Source organism: Oncorhynchus kisutch, linkage group LG4, assembly GCF_002021735.2.
Source record: "Oncorhynchus kisutch isolate 150728-3 linkage group LG4, Okis_V2, whole genome shotgun sequence".
NCBI classification, from domain to species: Eukaryota; Metazoa; Chordata; class Actinopteri; order Salmoniformes; family Salmonidae; genus Oncorhynchus; species Oncorhynchus kisutch.
The window spans coordinates 11689945-11707898 of NC_034177.2; the positions used below are offsets into that span (position 1 = coordinate 11689945).

Below are 17954 nucleotides of genomic sequence, written 5' to 3' on the forward strand. Positions count from 1 at the left end.
ATTACTTTGGTTATCAACTGCACAGCGCAAACAGAGAGGACATTTTAGAAAATAGGTGGCATTGTGAGTGTGGCTGAGCGTTCTTTGGGACTCAGGGACTTCTGCAGAGGCATTACAAGGAATACTGTCGATGAATGAACCGCCTCCCGTTACAGTAGGTGGCGGCAATACACCAATAGGTATAGTCTGCCATAAAACATTGAAGAAGAAGGAGAAGAAGAAGCGGAAGCAGGAGGCATGACGCATGACGAAGCCTCTCTTGGCCCAGCAACACGCATGCACTGTAACCATAGAAACAGACCATACTGTTAATTATTATCGTTGTTCTATACTGTGCTGTATGTAGCCTGTCGCTAGCTGGTTAGACATTTTGTGGGGGAATTTGTCGTTGATGCCACAAGTTATGGTTGTACGAGTAGAAGAAGTTGCTGCATCGCTTGTGCGGGAATTTCTCAGTCGGAAGGTAGGTGGAGAGCTGTTCACATTTGTAATTGGAATAAAATGAAAATGCTATCTTTCAGCTGGCTAGACTGGCTGAGTAACGTTACTAACGTAAAGCTACAGTAGAAAGCTGTGATGGTGAAGATGTTCTTTCAGACAGAGAACATTAACACAGATCTTTGACATTAACTTAGCATTATTAGTAACAACTTGAAGTCAGTTCAGCGTATTGATATAATCTTGGATGTTTTAACTTTACGTTAGCTATACCTTACAGTTAGCAAACGTTACATTTCGCTAGCTAGTCTGATTGTGTTACAGGCTAAGTCAATGTTTGTTTACCTGCACACACTACAGGGACTCAAGAGAACGATTGCCTGCATGGATGAAGAGCATCCCCGTACAGATGCCAGCATCAACAATAGATCCGATCTGCGACAAATTCTTCATTTGGAAGGTCTATATAAAAACAACAAGGTAGCCTAATCAAAGAAGAGGCAGATGAGTTTGAATGCATTGAAAGTAAAGTGCCCCAGCTTTCATTTATTAACACACAGATGCTTGTTATGTTTTCGTGATAGGCCCAAGACTGTCCCCTGAAATCAATGTTGGAAATCATTGTAAGACATCACATTGAAGGACATAAAGAGGACAGGCCAGGCTTCAACAGTGATGTCATCCAGACTGTATCAACTACACAGAAGTTGGTGACAAAGTCTCCAATATTGACACCAACAGTGTATGACCACAGCAGGGCAGAAGAGAACATGACTGGATTTATTTTCAACAAAACTGACATGTCAAGGTTTTCATCATAATCATCTAAATATGATTCATGTCAGGTTATTTTCAACAAAACTGACATGTCAAGGTTTTCATCATAATCATCTAAATATGATTAATGTCAGGTTATTTTCAAAAGGCTTGTTTTGATGTGTATTGTGAATGATTTCTGTTCCAGGTCACTTTCAGAGGTTCTCTGTCCACCTCATGGTACATTATCATCATTTGAAGTGTCAGATACTCCCCAGAGAAGTTTCTGGAGCCATAGCCTTTCCTCTGAGGGCCAGCAGGACCGACAGCCTGCACCCTCCTTCCTAGACAATGACAGCGCCACTAAAAGGGAGTCCTTTTCAGACAAAAACACGGTCGTCACCACAGAGAGTACTCATAAGAACAAAACAAGTCGCCTCAGACGAGGCATGATGGCAGGTCCCATAGCTAGTTCCCCCCAGGTACAGTTTGACTCAATGAAACTTGTGTCGTATTCATTCGTACACACTGTGGTAAAACATTTCTCAATGTCATTTTTGTTTTGTTTTTTTGGACAAGCTCAGATCCCTGTTTGGTGCGGAATGAATACGACTGTATTGTTATGAGAGATGTTATATTCATAGTCATGGATACAAGATCTTCACTAAGCTGACTCTTGTGGTACATACAAATGAACAGCTTGCTTTTGTTCCCTTATTTGGTGATGTGAATTGTGTTCTCTCTAAGGAATCGAATAGAAAACGTCAGACTCGACGGTTGGGAGGCCCTAATCTTCTTCTGGCAAATAATGAAAACCACAAAAACATCAGCGATGGGCCTCTGTTGACTACTGTCCAGTCACAGAGAATGGTTAAAGGGTTGACAGAGCTCTCCACTGCTGACCCCATGAGAGAAAGCCAACAGCCACGGCGCAGCACACTGGGAAAAGGATTTGATGAAGATGGCTATGGGTTTGAGAGAGTAGGAAAAGACAAGCACAAGACCAGCAGGTAAGTAGATTTGAGTTTCCTTCAACCATTTTACTGACTAGGGAATTTCTGATTTCTTACTGTAACCTATTTAATATATATTTATTTTATTGATGTATATTTTTTTAGAACAAAATCAATGACCAATCAAAATGTTGATCTGCACATGTCGGAGATGATTTTGGGTAATTATTACATTTTATCAAGCTGCAAAATGCAACATTCACTCAATGTCTATAATTGTTATCATTATGACACCTCTTTTGCAGTATTGGATGACATGGACCATGTACTTTGTTGCAGATGACATTGATGATGATGAGGAGTTGCGTGAGCTCTCCAGAGTGTCCTGCCACTCCTCCAGTTTGCCTCCAACCACTTCTGATAGTCAACCCATGGACCAGCATACTGCCATTGTACGTTTTTAGATGTGTCAAACTCTTTCCAAGGAGGGCCGACACTCGGCCCTCCTTGGATTGAGTTGAAATGGGGCACTCTGTGAATGAAAAATAGTGCACTATATAGGGAATAGGTGACTCCGCCATGATTACTGAAGCTCAGATATTTTGCCTGGTTTGAGTTAAAATGCTGTGATGTCCTGTGATGTCTGTGTGTTTTTACCAGGCCCTGAAAGAGCTCATCCTTGGCTCCAGCACCAGTTGTTTCAGTGCCGAGTGGAGGAGTCAGAGTTTCACTTTCTCCGATGCACCTGATCTGAGATATGGACTTGTTCAGAAGAAGGTAGGACCAATACACCTGATCTGAGATATGGGCTTGTTCAGAAGAAGGTAGGACCAATACACCTGATCTGAGATATGGGCTTGTTCAGAACAAGGTAGGACCAATACACCTGATCTGAGATATGGGCTTGTTCAGAAGAAGGTAGGACCAATACACCTGATCTGAGATATGGGCTTGTTCAGAAGAAGGTAGGACCAATACACCTGATCTGAGATATGGGCTTGTTCAGAAGAAGGTAGGACCAATACACCTGATCTGAGATATGGGCTTGTTCAGAAGAAGGTAGGACCAATACACCTGATCTGAGATATGGGCTTGTTCAGAAGAAGGTATGACCAATACACCTGATCTGAGATATGGGCTTGTTCAGAACAAGGTAGGACCAATACACCTGATCTGAGATATGGGCTTGTTCAGAACAAGGTAGGACCAATACACCTGATCTGAGATATGGGCTTGTTCAGAACAAGGTAGGACCAATACACCTGATCTGAGATATTGACTTTTTCAGAAGAAGGAAGGATTGGATCACCGTTGAAATGCTGTTGTTGTACCAGTCTGCAGAGACTAAAACATCAATCACACAGGAGTTTAGTCCTAAATGGCCCACAGGGCCCTGGTCAAAAGTAGTGCACTATGTAGGGAATAGGGTGCCGATTTGGGATGCATTTAGGCTCTAGAGCTCCATCCCTTGGAACAAATCATTATAATCATGATAATATTGGTTATCTTGGTTGTTATGTTCAGGTGTATGGTCATGTAATTTAGCAATGTCACTGTATTGACTTCCCAGGGTGGTCCTTGTGGAGTTCTGGCTTCAGTCCAGGCTTGTATTCTGCAGAAACTTCTATTTGAGGGGACCGGCAGCGACGCAGGGCACCAGTAAGCACAGCATTCATTCATGTTTCTCTGTCAGATTGCCCACATGTACTAGGTTTTGTCCCAAATTGCATCCTATTCCCCCTATTCCCCCTAATCCCCCTATTCCATATTTAGTGCACTAGTTTGGACCAGGGCCCACATGGCTCTGGTCAACTGATGTGCACTATATCAGGAATAGGGTGCCATTTGTGACGCAGTCTTTATTATAAGAAATTAAATGTTCTTCACAAACCATTAATTCACATCAATGAGTGCTTTCTTGATTTACATCAGTGAGTATTAAGTAATGGAACATTCTGTAAGTTCCAGTATTTAATTCCGCCTTGACTTGAGATGACTTCCATTGACTTCACATGGCATTTTGTCACCAGGAGATTAAGACCCTCTGGTGCTGTGAGAACAAAGTGCCTCACTTTAGCCACTGCTGAGATCCTGTGGAGGGCTGGGGAGGGGAAAAAAGCCACCATCGCCATGTAAGTTATAAATTCTCTCTGTTCCTTGTTGGGATCTAGCCAGCAGAATCAAAACCACTTTGTAGAGAATGTCAACATGAAAATACAGGGTCGTATTCACTAGGCAGAAAACGGACTGAAACAAGGAGGGACTACCCAAACTTGTCCAATAAGAAACCTTTGTTTTCCGTTGCAAAATGTTTTGGTACGGTGTGCACAAATTAATACTACCCTTGTTTTAAAAGATGTAAGCCAAGGTTATCCTTTTATAAACCTTTCTGTTACCAATGTTGTCTTGCAGAACATCAGGAAGAAATCATTTCACCCCTACAGGACACCATAGATCTGAAGGAGTACTAGAAAAGGTACAGTAATGTTAGGGATAGTCTCTACCCTCGTCATCTATTTTTTGCCCTTATTTTAGCAACGACCTGGGGAATAGTTACAGGGGAGAGGAGGGGGGATGAATGAGCCAATTGGAATCTGGGGATGATTAGGTGGCCATCATGGTATGAGGGCCAGATTGGGAATTTAGCCAGGACACCAGGATTAAAACCCCTACTCTGCAATGGGATCTTTAGTGACCACAGAAAGTCAGGACACTAGTTTAACGTCCCATCCGAAAGACGACACCCTACACAGGTCAATGTCCCCAATCACTGCCCTGCGGCATTGGGATATTTTATTTTAGACCAGAGGAAGGGGGGTGTCAGACAGCATCTGGTCTCCCATCCAGGGACCGACCAGGACCAACCCTGTTTAGCTTCAGCCATCTCCTGTACAGTATGTAGACAGTGTGTTTTTCTAGGAGAAATTATAACATTTTAAAACATTTACTCTAATCCAATTACATTATTATTGTTCCCAGATATCCATATAATGTGACCATCAGTTATGAACTAGGTTTGAGGATGAGGTTCTTGATATCTTTGATGCAATTTGGACAAACGTCTTTCCTAAAACTCTTTTGTTGTAGATGACATGTATTGATGTTGACAATCTAAAGGACCTTCAGTTGCTTGTGGAACAGCATATTCAACAGGTGAGATTACTCTATATGTATTATGTGGTCAATATCCTTATGTGCCCATGTCAAATGCCAAAGCATGCACTCTTGTCTACTTTGAGGGTTTCGGTTAGATATTTCTGTTTGATTCTTTTTCTCACACTTGACTAAACTAGTGATTTCTTTCTTTGTAGTTTGAGTCGGGAGCCTTAGGGTGTATATTGCTCACCATCTCTGCTATTCTCTCCAGATCTATTGACCGGTACGATGGTAGTGTACATTCAACACATATGAACAGACAGAAAATGCATGCATGCCATACAAAGTAGCTGTTGTGATCCTGTTCCCCCTTTTCCTCAGGGTTAGAGAGGATATGGATGTCCCCAACACCACACTCATCGGAGCCCATGGCTACTGCACACAGGTGGGTGTATGTGTCAAATGGCACCTTATCTCCTGTATAGTGCACTATGTAGGGAATAGGGTATTATTTGGGCTCCTGAGTGGCACAGCGGTCTAAGGCACTGCATCTCAGTGCTAGAGGCGTCAATACGGACACCCTGGTTCAAATCCAGGCTGTATCACAACCGGCCGTGATTGGGAATCCCACAGGGTGGTGCACAATTGGCCCAGTGTCGTCCGGGTTATGCCAGTGTAGGCTGTCATTGTAAATAAGAATTTGTTCTTAATTGACTTGCCTAGTTAAATAAATGTTATGTTTAAAAAAACACAAATGGGATGCACTAGGTAGGCCACCAAAAACATAGCACTGTGCCAAGTAGAAATCAATATGTTTTCTCCAATTCTGTTGAAAGACACTCTTCAAATTCACCAATAGCTCTTTTGGATTAATCTTGGACATTGTGGTTTTGCTCATGGGGAATAATATTAGTAATGGAGAAAAAAAATGATAAATTTTTTTCTTGATTTAATATCAATACTGTTAATATCAATACCAACATCAACACTTTTATCTCAAATGTGTTTTCTCATGGCTCTCAGCAGACATATAAACTCAGCAAAAAAAGAAACGTCCCTTTTTCAGGACACTGTCTTTCAAAGATAATTCATAAAAATCAAAATAACACAGTTTTAACACTGTTTCCCATGCTTGTTCAATGAACCATGAACAATTAATGAACATGCACCTGTGGAATGGTCGTTAGGACACTAACAGCTTACAGACGGTAGGCAATTAAGGTCACAGTTATGAAAACTTAGGACACTAAAGAGGCCTTTCTACTGACTCTGAAAAACACCAAAAGAAAGATTCCCAGGGTCCCTGCTCATCTGCGTGAATGTGCCTTATGCATGCTGCAAGGAGGCATGAGGACTGCAGATCTGGCCAGGGCAATAAATTGCAATTGTGAGACGCCTAAGACAACACTACAGGGAGACAGAACGGACAACTGATCGTCCTCGCAGTGGCAGACCATGTGTAACAACACCTGCACAGGATCGGTACATCCGAACATCAATCCTGCGAGACAGGTACAGGATGGCAACAACAACTGCCCGAGTTACACCAGGAACGCACAATCCCTCCATCAGTGCTCAGACTGTCTGCAGTAGGCTGAGAGAGGTTGGACTGAAGGCTTGTAGGCCTGTTGTAAGGTAAGTCCTCACTAGACATCACCGGCAACAACGTCGCCTATGGACACAAACCCAACGTTGCTGGACCAGATAGGACGAGTCGCGGTTTTGTCTCACCTGGGGTGATGGTCGGATACACGTTTATCATCGAAGGAATGAGCGTTACACCGAGGCCTGTACTCTGGAGCGGGATCGATTTGGAGGTGGAGGGTCCGTCATGGACATCATCGGACTGAGCTTGTTGTCATTGCAGGTAATCTCAACGCTGTGCGTTACAGGGAAGACATCCTCCTCCCTAATGGTGTTCATCCTGACATGACCCTCCAGCATGACAATGCCACCAGCCATACTGCTCGTTCTGTGCGTGATTTCCTGCAAGACAGGCAGGCTCATCCTGACATGACCCTCCAGCATGACAATGCCCCCAGCCATGCTGCTCGTTCTGTGTGTGATTTCCAGTGAAGAGCCTGGATCTCAATCCCATTGAGCACGTCTGGGACCTGTTGGATCGGAGGGTGAGGGCTAGGGACATTGCCCCCAGAAATATCCGGGAACTTGCAGGTGCCTTGTTGGAAGAGTGGGGTAACATCTCACAGCAAATCTGGTGCAGTCCATGAGGAGGAAATGCACTGCAGAACTTAATGCAGCCAGTGGCCACACCAGATACTGACTGTTACTTTTGATTTTGACCCCCCCTTAGTTCAGGGACACGTTATTCCACTTCTGTTAGTCACATGTCTGTGGAACTTGTTCGGTTTATGTCTCAGTTGTTGAATCTTGTTATGTTCATACAAATATTTAGAAGAAAAAGAAACGCACCTATTTAGGCGAGGTGCTGGCTAGCGGAGTATAAAACTTATAAAAATATATAATATCCAACGTTTCGACAGCCAAGCTGTCTTCATCAGGGTATAATGACAAATATTTACAGATGTTATGTTTGCTGCAAATAAAAGCAGTTGACAGTGAGCGGACATTTATATAGTGAGCAATATGTTTGGGAACATCAAATCCCAATACATATAGAATCATGATACATATAGAATGGCAGTAGATATTGTATTGGCACCTACAGTTGAATTTGGAAGTTTACATACACCTTAGCCAAATACATTTTAACTCAGTTTTTCACAATTACTAACATTTAATCCAAGTAAAAAATACCCTGTCTTAGGTCAGTTAGGATCACCACTTTATTTTAAGAATGTGAAATGTCAGAATAATAGTAGAGAGAATGATTTATTTCAGCTTTTATTTCTTTCATCACATTCCCAGTGGTACAGAGGTTTACATACACTCAATTAGTATTTGGTAGCATTGCCTTTAAATTGTTTAACTTTGGTCAAACGTTTCGGGTAGCCTTCCACAAGCTTCCCACAATAAGTTGGGTGAATTTTGTCCCATTCCTCCTGACAGAGCTGGTGTAACCGAGTCAGGTTTGTAGGCTTCCTTGCTCGCACAAGCTTTTTCAGTTCTGCCCACAAATGTTCTATAGGATTGAGGTCAGGGCTTGTGATGGCCACTCCAATACCTTGACTTTGTTGTCCTTAAGCCATTGTCCATTTGGAAGACCCATTTGCGACCAAGCTTTAACTTCCCGACTATTGTCTTGAGATGTTGCTTCAATATATCCACATAATTGTCCTACCTCATGTACCTCACGATGCCATCTATTTTGTGAAGTGCACCAGTCCCTCCTGCAGCAAAGCACCCCCACAACATGATGCTGCCACCCCTGTGCTTCACGGTTGGGATGGTGTTCTTCAGCATGCAAGCATCCCCCTTTTTCCTATAAACATAATGATGGTCATTATGGCCAAACAGTTCTATTTTTGTTTCATCAAACCAGAGGACATTTCTCCAAAAAGTACAATCTTTGTCCCCATGTGCAGTTGCAAACCGTAGTCTGGCTTTTTTATGGCGGTTTTGGAGCAGTGGCTTCTTCCTTGCTGGGCGGCCTTTCAGGTTATGTCGATATTGGACTCGTTTTATTTTTGTACCTGTTTGTACCTCCAGCATCTTCACAAGGTTGTTTGCTGTTGTTCTGGGATTGATTTGCATTTATTGCACCAAAGTACATTATCTCTAGGAGACTGAGCGCGTCTCCTTCCTGAGCGGTATGACGGCTGCGTGGTTCCATGGTGTTTATACTTGCGTACAATTGTTTGTACAGATGAACATGGTACCTTCAGGTGTTTGGAAATTGCTCCCAAGGATGAACCAGACTTGTGGAGGTCTACAATTTTTTTTCTGAGGTCTTGGCTGATTTCTTTTGATTTTCCGATGATGTTCAGCAAAGAGGCACTGAGTTTGAAGGTAGGCCTTGAAATACATTCACAGGTACACCTCCAGTTGACTCAAATTATGTTAGTTAGCCTATCAGAAGCTTCTAAATCCATGACATAATTTTCTGGATTTGTACAAGCTGTTTAAAGGCACAGTCAACTTAGTGTATGTAAACTTCTGACCCACTGTTATTGTGATACAGTGAATTAAGTGAAATAATCTGTCTGTAAACAATTGTTGGAAAAATGACTTGACATGCACAAAGTAGATGTCCTAACCGATTTGCCAAAACTATAATTTGTTAACAAGAAATTTGTGGAGTGTTTGAAAAACTACTTTTAATGACTCCAACCTATGTGTATGTAAACTTCGACTTCAACTGTAAATATTGTGATATTATTGTATCGTGAGGCCACTGACAATCCCCAGCCCTAAATAATGTACAGTGCATTCGGAAAGTATTCAGACCCCTTGACTTTTTCTACATTTTGTTACGTTACAGCCTTATTCTAAAATTGATTAAATGTTTTTTTTTCTTCTTCTCATCAATCTACACACAATACCCCATAATGACAAAGCATAAACAGGTTTTTAGAATATATTACATGTACATAAGTATTCAGACCCTTTACTCAGTACTTTGTTAAAGCACCTTTGGCAGCGATTACAGCCACCAACATGAATCATCTTAGGGAATGTGCCAGGTTTCCTCCAGATGTGACACTTGGCATTCAGGCCAAAGAGTTCAATCTTGGTTTCATCAGACCAGAGAATCTTGTTTCTCATGGTCTGAGTTTTTTCGTTGCCTTTTGGCAGACTCCAAGCGGGCTGTCATGTGCCTTTTACTGAGGAGTGGCTTCCATCTGGCCACTCTACCATAAAGGCCTGATTGGTGGAGTGCTGCAGAGATGGTTATCCTTCTGGAAGGTTCTCTCATCTCATCAGAGGAACTCTGGAGCTCTGTAAGTGTGGCCATCGGGTTCTTGATCACCTCCCTGACCAAGGCCCTTCTCCCCGGATTGCTCACTTTGGCCAGGTGGCCAGCTCTAGGAAGAGTCTTGGTGGTTTCAAACTTCTTCCATTTAAGAATGATGGAGCCGACTGTGTTCTTGGGGACCTTCAATGCTTCAGAAATGTTTTAGTAACCTTCCCCAGATCTGTGCCTCAAAACACACCTGTCTCGGAGCTCTCTAGACAATTCCTTCGACCTCATGGCTTGGTCTTTGCTGTGACATGGAAACAGGATGCACCTGAGCTCAATTTCGAATCTCATAGCAAAAGGGTCTCAATACTTATTTCTGTTTTTTATTTTTATAAATGAACACACATTTCTAAAAACCTGTTTTCTCTTTGTCATCATGGGGTATTGTGTGTAGATTGATGAGGAAAATGTTTAATTTAATCAATTTTAGAATAAGGCTGTAACCTAAGAAAATGTGGGATCTGAAGGCTTTCCGAATGCACTGTAAACTAAATGACCAAAAGTATGTGGGCACCCAATCGTCCAACATGTCATTCCAGAATCCTGGGCATTAATATGGAGTTGGTCCCCCCTTTGCTGCTGTAACAGCCTCCACTCTCCTGGGAAGGCTTTCCACTAGATGTTGGAACATTGCTGCGGAGACTTGCTTCCATTCAGCCACGAGCATTAATGAGGTCTGGCACTGATGTTGGGCGATTAGGCATGTCTTGCAGTCGGCATTCCAATTCATCCCAAAGGTGTTCGATTGGGGCTGAGGTCAGGGATCTGTGCAGGCCAGTCACGTTTTTCCAGACCAATCTCAACAAACCATTTCTGTATGGATCTCGCTTTGTACACGGTGGCATTCTCATGCTGAAACAGGAAAGGGCCTTCCCCAAACTGTTGCCACAAAGTTGGAAGCACAGAATCGTCTAGAATGTCATTGTATGCTGTAGAAATAAGATTTCCCTTCACTGGAACCAAGGTGTGGACGACCACTTTTCGGTTTCAGACGTTGTTGCTCCTAGACATTCACATTTTACAATAACAGCACTTACAGTTGACCGGGGCAGCTCTAATTTTACGAACTGACTTGTTGGAAAGGTAGCATCCTATGACGGTGCCACGTTGAAAATCACTGAGCTCTTTAGTAAGGCCATTCTACTGCCATTGTTTGTGTATGGAGATTGCATGGCGGTGTAATGTATTTTATACACCTGTCAGTAATGCGTGTGGCTGAACTAGCCGAATCCACTAATTTGAAGGGGTGTTCACATACTGTTGGGTATATTAATTTTTTTATTTTTTTATTTCACCTTTATTTAACCAGGTAGGCAAGTTGAGAACAAGTTCTCATTTACAATTGCGACCTGGCCAAGATAAAGCAAAGCAGTTCGACACATACAAAGACACAGAGTTACACATGGAGTAAAACAAACATACAGTCAATAATACAGTATAAACAAGTCTATATACGATGTGAGCAAATGAGGTGAGATAAGGGAGGTAAAGGCAAAAAAAGGCCATGGTGGCAAAGTAAATACAATATAGCAAGTAAAACACTGGAATGGTAGATTTGCAATGGAAGAATGTGCAAAGTAGAAATAAAAATAATGGGGTGCAAAGGAGCAAAATAAATAAATAAATTAAATACAGTAGGGAAAGAGGTAGTTGTTTGGGCTAAATTATAGGTGGGCTATGTACAGGTGCAGTAATCTGTGAGCTGCTCTGACAGTTTGTGCTTAAAGCTAGTGAGGGAGATAAGTGTTTCCAGTTTCAGAGATTTTTGTAGTTCGTTCCAGTCATTGGCAGCAGAGAACTGGAAGGAGAGGCGGCCAAAGAAATAATTGTTTTTGGGGGTGACTAGATAGTGTATTACGTTATACTGTATGTTTACTGTATGAATTTAAACATAATCCACCCTGACATTTATTTTGGTTTATTATTATTCCTTAGGAGCTTGTCAATTTATTGCTGTGTGGACAGGCTGTGTCCAATGTCTTCAACAACAATATGGAGCTGGATTCAGGCAATGGAAACCTGACCCTTCTCAAGGGAATAAGATGTCGCAGTGACATTGGACTGCTGTCCTTATTTGAACATTATAATATATGCAAGGTAAAAACACATGGTTACATGACACATCACATGTGTCCCAAATGGAACCCTATTCCCTATATAGTGCACTACTTTTGATTGTAACCCTATGGATCATGGTTAAAGGTAGAGCACTATAAAGGGAATAGGGAGGGTTCTTTTTGGGATGCAGACATCTGTTAAAATAGCCCAAAAATATTACAGATAGTGCAGAAAGATTGATTAAAAAGGCACAATTTTAGAACCGGAAGTAACTAGTTAGCTAGTAACATGTGCAGCATAGAGAAACACTAACCAACAATGCATATTTTAGTCAACTCTTTTTGACTCAATCGATGTCTACACTCAACCAAAACGCTCTATTTCCAGATACCTTTTGATTCTAATGATCATGTATGGTTTGATACATTTTGAAGGTTGGCTCCAACCTGAAGACTCCTAAGTTCCCTATCTGGGTGGTGTGCAGTGAGAGCCATTTCAGCGTGCTCTTTGGTGTGCAGGAGCTGCTGAGTGACCAGTGTGTGATCGGGGAGTTTGACCTGTACTACTACGACGGCCTAGCCAATCAGCAGGAGGAAATCTGCCTAACTGTCTGTACGTATGGATCACCGATGATGATAATCTGGGTTGGTTTGATCTGATAGAGAACTCAACACAGATACATCCCTTTCCAATGTACTGTAGCTATTTGGGTAACTGTTATTGATGTGAAATGATAAGTCTCTATTCATTCATCTCACGTATCACTCGTATGTATTTCACTTGAAAAATTAATGACTTACAACGCTAATCATAAGTTAATATCAAGTTAATGTTCCTCATGAAGAGTTTGTATTCTTGTATTTATGTCCAGTTGTAGGTACCTCAGGAATATCTGCTGGCTGCCAAGGTGTGGACACCGATCTCATTCCTCCTCTTGAACACTGTATACGGACCAAGTGAGTCAGTTCATTTTTCTTGTTCAAACATGCATTAAAACCCCCTAGAGTCTATTGATGCACCGGTGCTTAAATATAAATCAAATCATTCCCATCAAAATCCATCAGTTTATGCTAGTGACTTGTCTGAAGGTAACCAGTACTGGATTAAAGAGATGAATGGAAGTATGGAGCTTAGTTTTGTGCCTACTCTGGACTGTCATTTTTGCAGTTTATGAATGTGTTATTCAATGCGTTTCTGTGGGCTATAGTAGTAAAGACCAAATTCAATATGTTTTCAAATGTTTTTATTTATCTTTTTTTTTTATATACCAAAATAGCTAAATCATCCATGATATGACCATCTTAAAACCTTTCCACATGTTAGCTTGAACCACTTCGCTTGATTGATTGTAATTGCACTAGGATTACATTTGTATGTACTTTTATGTAAAGTGTCCTTGGGTATCTTGAAATGCCCCTGACAAATAAAACTGTTATCATTGTAGGATCTATACTGAGTATACCAAACATTAGGAACACCTTCCTAATATTGAGTTGCACCCCATGTTGACTCCAATGCTTCCCACAGTTGTCACGTTGGCTAGATGTCCTTTGGGTGGTGGACTGTTCTTGATACACACGGGAAACTGTTGAGCGTGGAAAACCCAGCAGCGCTGCAGTTCTTGACACAAACCGGTGCGCCGGACACCTACTACCATACCCCTTTCAAAGGCACTTTAAGTCTTTTGTCCGGCCCATTCACCTTCTGAATGGCACACATACACAATCCATGTCTCAATTGTCTCAAGGCTTAAAAATCCTTCTTTAACCTGTCTCCTCCCCTTCATCTACACGTATTGAAGTGGATTTAACAAGTGACATCAGTAATGGATCATAGCTTTCACTTGGATTCATTTCATGGAAAGAGCAGGTGTTCATAATGTTTTGTGCACTCAGTGTATAATGCTGCCTATTTATATTGCAAGTGATACTTTGAACAACATTTGTAGTACAATGTTTTTATGGTACCGTATGTACATTTTAGTCATTTAGCAGACAGTCTTATCCAGAGCGACTTAAAATTATATCAACATTTGCATGCATTTACCATAGTCCACTCTTTGACTGTTTATTGTGTTTTGTTTTCCTAGATGGAAAGATGCCATTGTCAATTGGAATGACACCGAGCCCATACTTTGACTGGCTAGTGGATAGTAGGTGATGACTGTAGATGAGACTGGGCCTACCCCATGGCTGAAGACACAAAATATACTGCTTTCTTATTGCAAAATATGCCATTTAGCAAACACTTTTATCCAAAGCGACTTATAGTCATGCATGTATTACAGATTAAATAGATTTACTTACAGTAGCTGTGCATGGGTAAAATCACTGGGGAAGCCAAGCCCCCCCCCCCAAAAGCCATATTACAACTTACTGTGTGTGTTGTGATAATTGCGTTGTTTGCTCTAGAACCTGTTAGTTCATATGCCTTGCCACTGTGATATATAGGCCTAAGGCCGAGACAGTAAGAAGACATAGTGGCAGAATAAATTCAACCACACCTTTGTTTAGTCATAAAACCGGAGAGAAACCTCTGTCCGGTGGAGTCCACAAATCATATTGCATGTAGCAAACAGTTATATGACCTACAGCATAATCAAGCAAGTTAATGTTTCTGGCTTTTTACTAAACAACTATTGATTTAGAACCACAGAGAGTTAACATAAGGAGCTGCCTCCACTATTCCAGGCACCATTTCTACTTCAACATTTCAACATCATCAAGTCAAATCCCCTATGTTTGGTCTAATACAGTGACAACTAAAAGATACCAAAAACGATTTGGTCCAATCAACGTAAGCTAAATGTGATGTGGCTGTCCATGGTTCTGCTTTGTCTCTCTGTGTGTGCGTGCGTGCATTCGTGCAAGTAGAATTAACATGTTGACTCACCCTACTTGTAGAGAAACGCCAATGCCATCATCTCCTTTCATGTCGATGAAATGGTCTATGACTCTGTCATTCAGTACACGCTTTTAGTTTTTGCTGTCCTAGGCTACCTGGCTAAAATGCTTGCTAGCTAGCTTAACTTACTTTCATGGGCAACAATGCTCCAGGCCAGCTAGTTAACATTAGACTACTATGTCTAGCTACATATTGAACTTCCATCCTCTCAGGCCAGGGGCACAATGTATGAATTAATGTTTGGATCATTATCACCATTATAATCATTGGCCCGTACGGAGAATTAAAGCTGCATTGTGCATTGTGTTATAGATCTATCATTCTCATTGAAATCAAGTCTTAAGAAGTGGTAGATCTGTTCTATGCGCACATTTTTCATGCTTCCCGGTCTTAAGTTTGGTTTTTGTGTCTCTTACTTTCGGTTTTGTACACCAGCTTCAAATAGCTTCAAATATTTTTGGTTATGGAAAATATATTTCACTGCGGTTTAGATCGTACAATGATTCTCTACACTATTCTTGCTTGTTTTGTCACATAAACTGAAATTAGGTGAACTATTAGACTTGAAACAACCAAGAAATGGCAGAGCGATTTCTGCATAGTGCATCTTTAAATAAAACCACAAATCCAAATCCCTATCTCCATCCATAGCTAAATTGGTCCCTTTCCTAAATTAGCCAACTAGCTAGCTAGCCACCGGAAGACAACAACATAACGAGATGCAACAATTCTGTTTTTTTTCTGGCAATTCAATATTAGGAAGGTATAGTGAAAGTTGCACTATGCAGAAATCGCTCCGCCATTTCCTGTTTGATGAAATTCTAATAGTTACTCTAATATTAATCTATGTGACAAAATAAGATGGTACAGTGTAGAGAATCATTGTACCGTCTAAACTGTGAAATATATTTTCCAGAACCCCAAATATTTTATTTTCAGGTGTTTTGAAGCTGGTGTACAAAACCAGAAGTAAACAATGCAAAAATAAAAGTTAAGAATGGAAAGCATAGAAGCATAGACTTGTTTTCAAGTTGAATGATAGATTTATAACCCACATTTCATGTGAATTTGGTCAGGTCGCACAAAAAGTTACATTTTGCCACTTTTAAAGTAAGTTACATATTGGCACTTTACTGTTTTGGACAGTCAGTGTATTTGTATTGTATAAAACAGGGTTCTCCAACCCTGTTCCTGGAGAGCTTCAATCCTGTCGATTTTTCTCTCCAACCCTAATCTAGCACACCTGAATCAGGTTAGAGCGAAATGGGGTCGCTCTCCAGGAACAGGGTTGGAGACCCATGGTATAAAATATATTATTTGTATAAATATTATTGTATTTCATCAACAACCACATGTGTTGACACGATCATGGCGGCCATTTTGTACATGTAATTTACATTTGAATAATTTAGCAGATGCTCTTATCCAGAGTGGCTTACAGGATCAAGTAGGATTAAGTGCCTTGCTCAAGGTCACATTGACAGGTTTTTTACCTAGTCCGCTCGGGGATTTGAACCAGCGACTTTTCGGTTACTGGCACTTAACCACTAGGCTAGTCGCTGCCCCTAGGGAGCATAATTTAATTTTGAATGCCTGAAGATGTTCTTATAAGTGGTGCAGGAAATGTTGATTCATACGTCTTAAAACAAGTCTTTACCTCATCATTTTTTACATGGACATGCCCAATATAAAGAGGAGTGCCTTGGATTTGTTGTAGCCTATGACATGCAGCTTTCATGACCATCAGTCTTAAAGGTATAGTCAGCGGTTATTTCTTCAACAGCTAAGAGCATCTTGCATCTCGCTCATCACAATATCATCTGTGCGGCTTGTGGCAATGTCATTTAGCTCACTCTACCTTTTAATGTATGACAATATCCATAAGGTATTATTATATTTCAAACATTATTCTATTACATGCCGTATATACTACATATCTAACCATTTGATGTGTATTTTTTTACTATAAAACATTTTTGACTGTAGATGTTTTATTTGAATGGTCAGAGTTGTAAAATAATTAGTTTTATTAATTTAAAAGTTGTGGATCACCTGTATCTTGCCTTTTGTCTTCTGTGAATGACTGCACTTGGACACATGCAATGCCTTGATTGTCCTCTTGCTGCCACTGTTGAGTTGTATATGGATCCTGAATGTTGTCAACATTGCTCACTCTTGGTTTCCATGACAGAAGAGAAGATATATGAAATGTTAAAGTTTGCCAAATCAAAATCAAATAAAATTGTATTGGTCGCATGCACAAATTTAGCAGATGTTATTGCGGGTAGAGAAAAATGCTCGTGTTCCTAGCTCCAACAATGCAGTAATAATCTAACAATATACACACAAATCTAAAAATAAAATAATGGAATTAAGAAATATTAGGATGAGCAATTTTGGAGTGTGTGTGTGCGCGTGGGATGTATAGACATGAATGTTTTTTATGAAGTTTTTTTTCCCACCAGCATATTCATTCCAGTGTTTTTTATGAAGTTTTTTTTCCCACCAGCATATTCATTCCAGTGTTTTTTATGAAGTTTTTTTTCCCACCAGCATATTCATTCAAGTGTTTTTTATGAAGTTTTTTTTCCCACCAGCATATTCATTCCAGTGTTTTTTTACATGAAGTAAATGTCAAGTCAGGAGATTGTGTAACACCTGTAGTGCATCGACACTGCCTTCAGGAAAGTATTCAGACCCCTTCCTTTTTTACACATTTGTTACGTTACAACCTTATTCTAAAATGGATTAAATAAAGAATGTTGCTCATCAATCTACACACAATACAAATGGAAAAGACTCTTCCTAGAGCTTTCCAGCCAGCCAAACTGAGCAATCAGGGGAGAAGGGCCTTGGTCAGGGAGGTG

General features: G+C 40.9%; 1 protein-coding gene across 3 annotated transcripts; it reads left to right on the top strand.

Annotated features, from left to right (window-relative positions):
- The first annotated feature begins 234 nt into the window (after window positions 1-234).
- On the top strand, window positions 235-17144 carry mindy4 (MINDY lysine 48 deubiquitinase 4). 3 transcript variants are annotated; one of them, XM_020479738.2, is made up of 18 exons: window positions 235-463; window positions 799-918; window positions 1023-1246; window positions 1403-1676; window positions 1942-2204; window positions 2313-2368; window positions 2487-2599; window positions 2808-2924; window positions 3718-3806; window positions 4178-4279; window positions 4560-4623; window positions 5235-5300; window positions 5459-5526; window positions 5625-5688; window positions 12061-12222; window positions 12618-12795; window positions 13055-13139; window positions 14273-17144. In XM_020479738.2, exons 1-18 carry the CDS (start codon window positions 392-394, stop codon window positions 14319-14321), a joined length of 2166 nt encoding a protein of 721 aa, XP_020335327.2. In that variant the 5' UTR covers window positions 235-391; the 3' UTR covers window positions 14322-17144. The 3 variants fall into 3 exon arrangements, with proteins under 3 accessions (XP_020335327.2, XP_020335328.2, XP_020335330.2); XM_020479739.2 differs by having other exon boundaries at window positions 1023-1144; XM_020479741.2 differs by lacking the exons at window positions 235-463; window positions 799-918 and having other exon boundaries at window positions 1129-1312.
- The last annotated feature ends 810 nt before the right edge of the window (window positions 17145-17954 follow it).

Bases quoted from the DNA above. Each gene is read 5' to 3' on its own strand.
- mindy4 (XM_020479738.2), top strand. From the start codon at position 392: ATGCCACAAGTTATGGTTGTACGAGTAGAAGAAGTTGCTGCATCGCTT. The intron at 5,527-5,624 runs GTACGATGGTAG...CCTTTTCCTCAG, and splicing joins CTCTCCAGATCTATTGACCG to GGTTAGAGAGGATATGGATG. The intron at 5,689-12,060 runs GTGGGTGTATGT...ATTATTCCTTAG, and splicing joins CCCATGGCTACTGCACACAG to GAGCTTGTCAATTTATTGCT.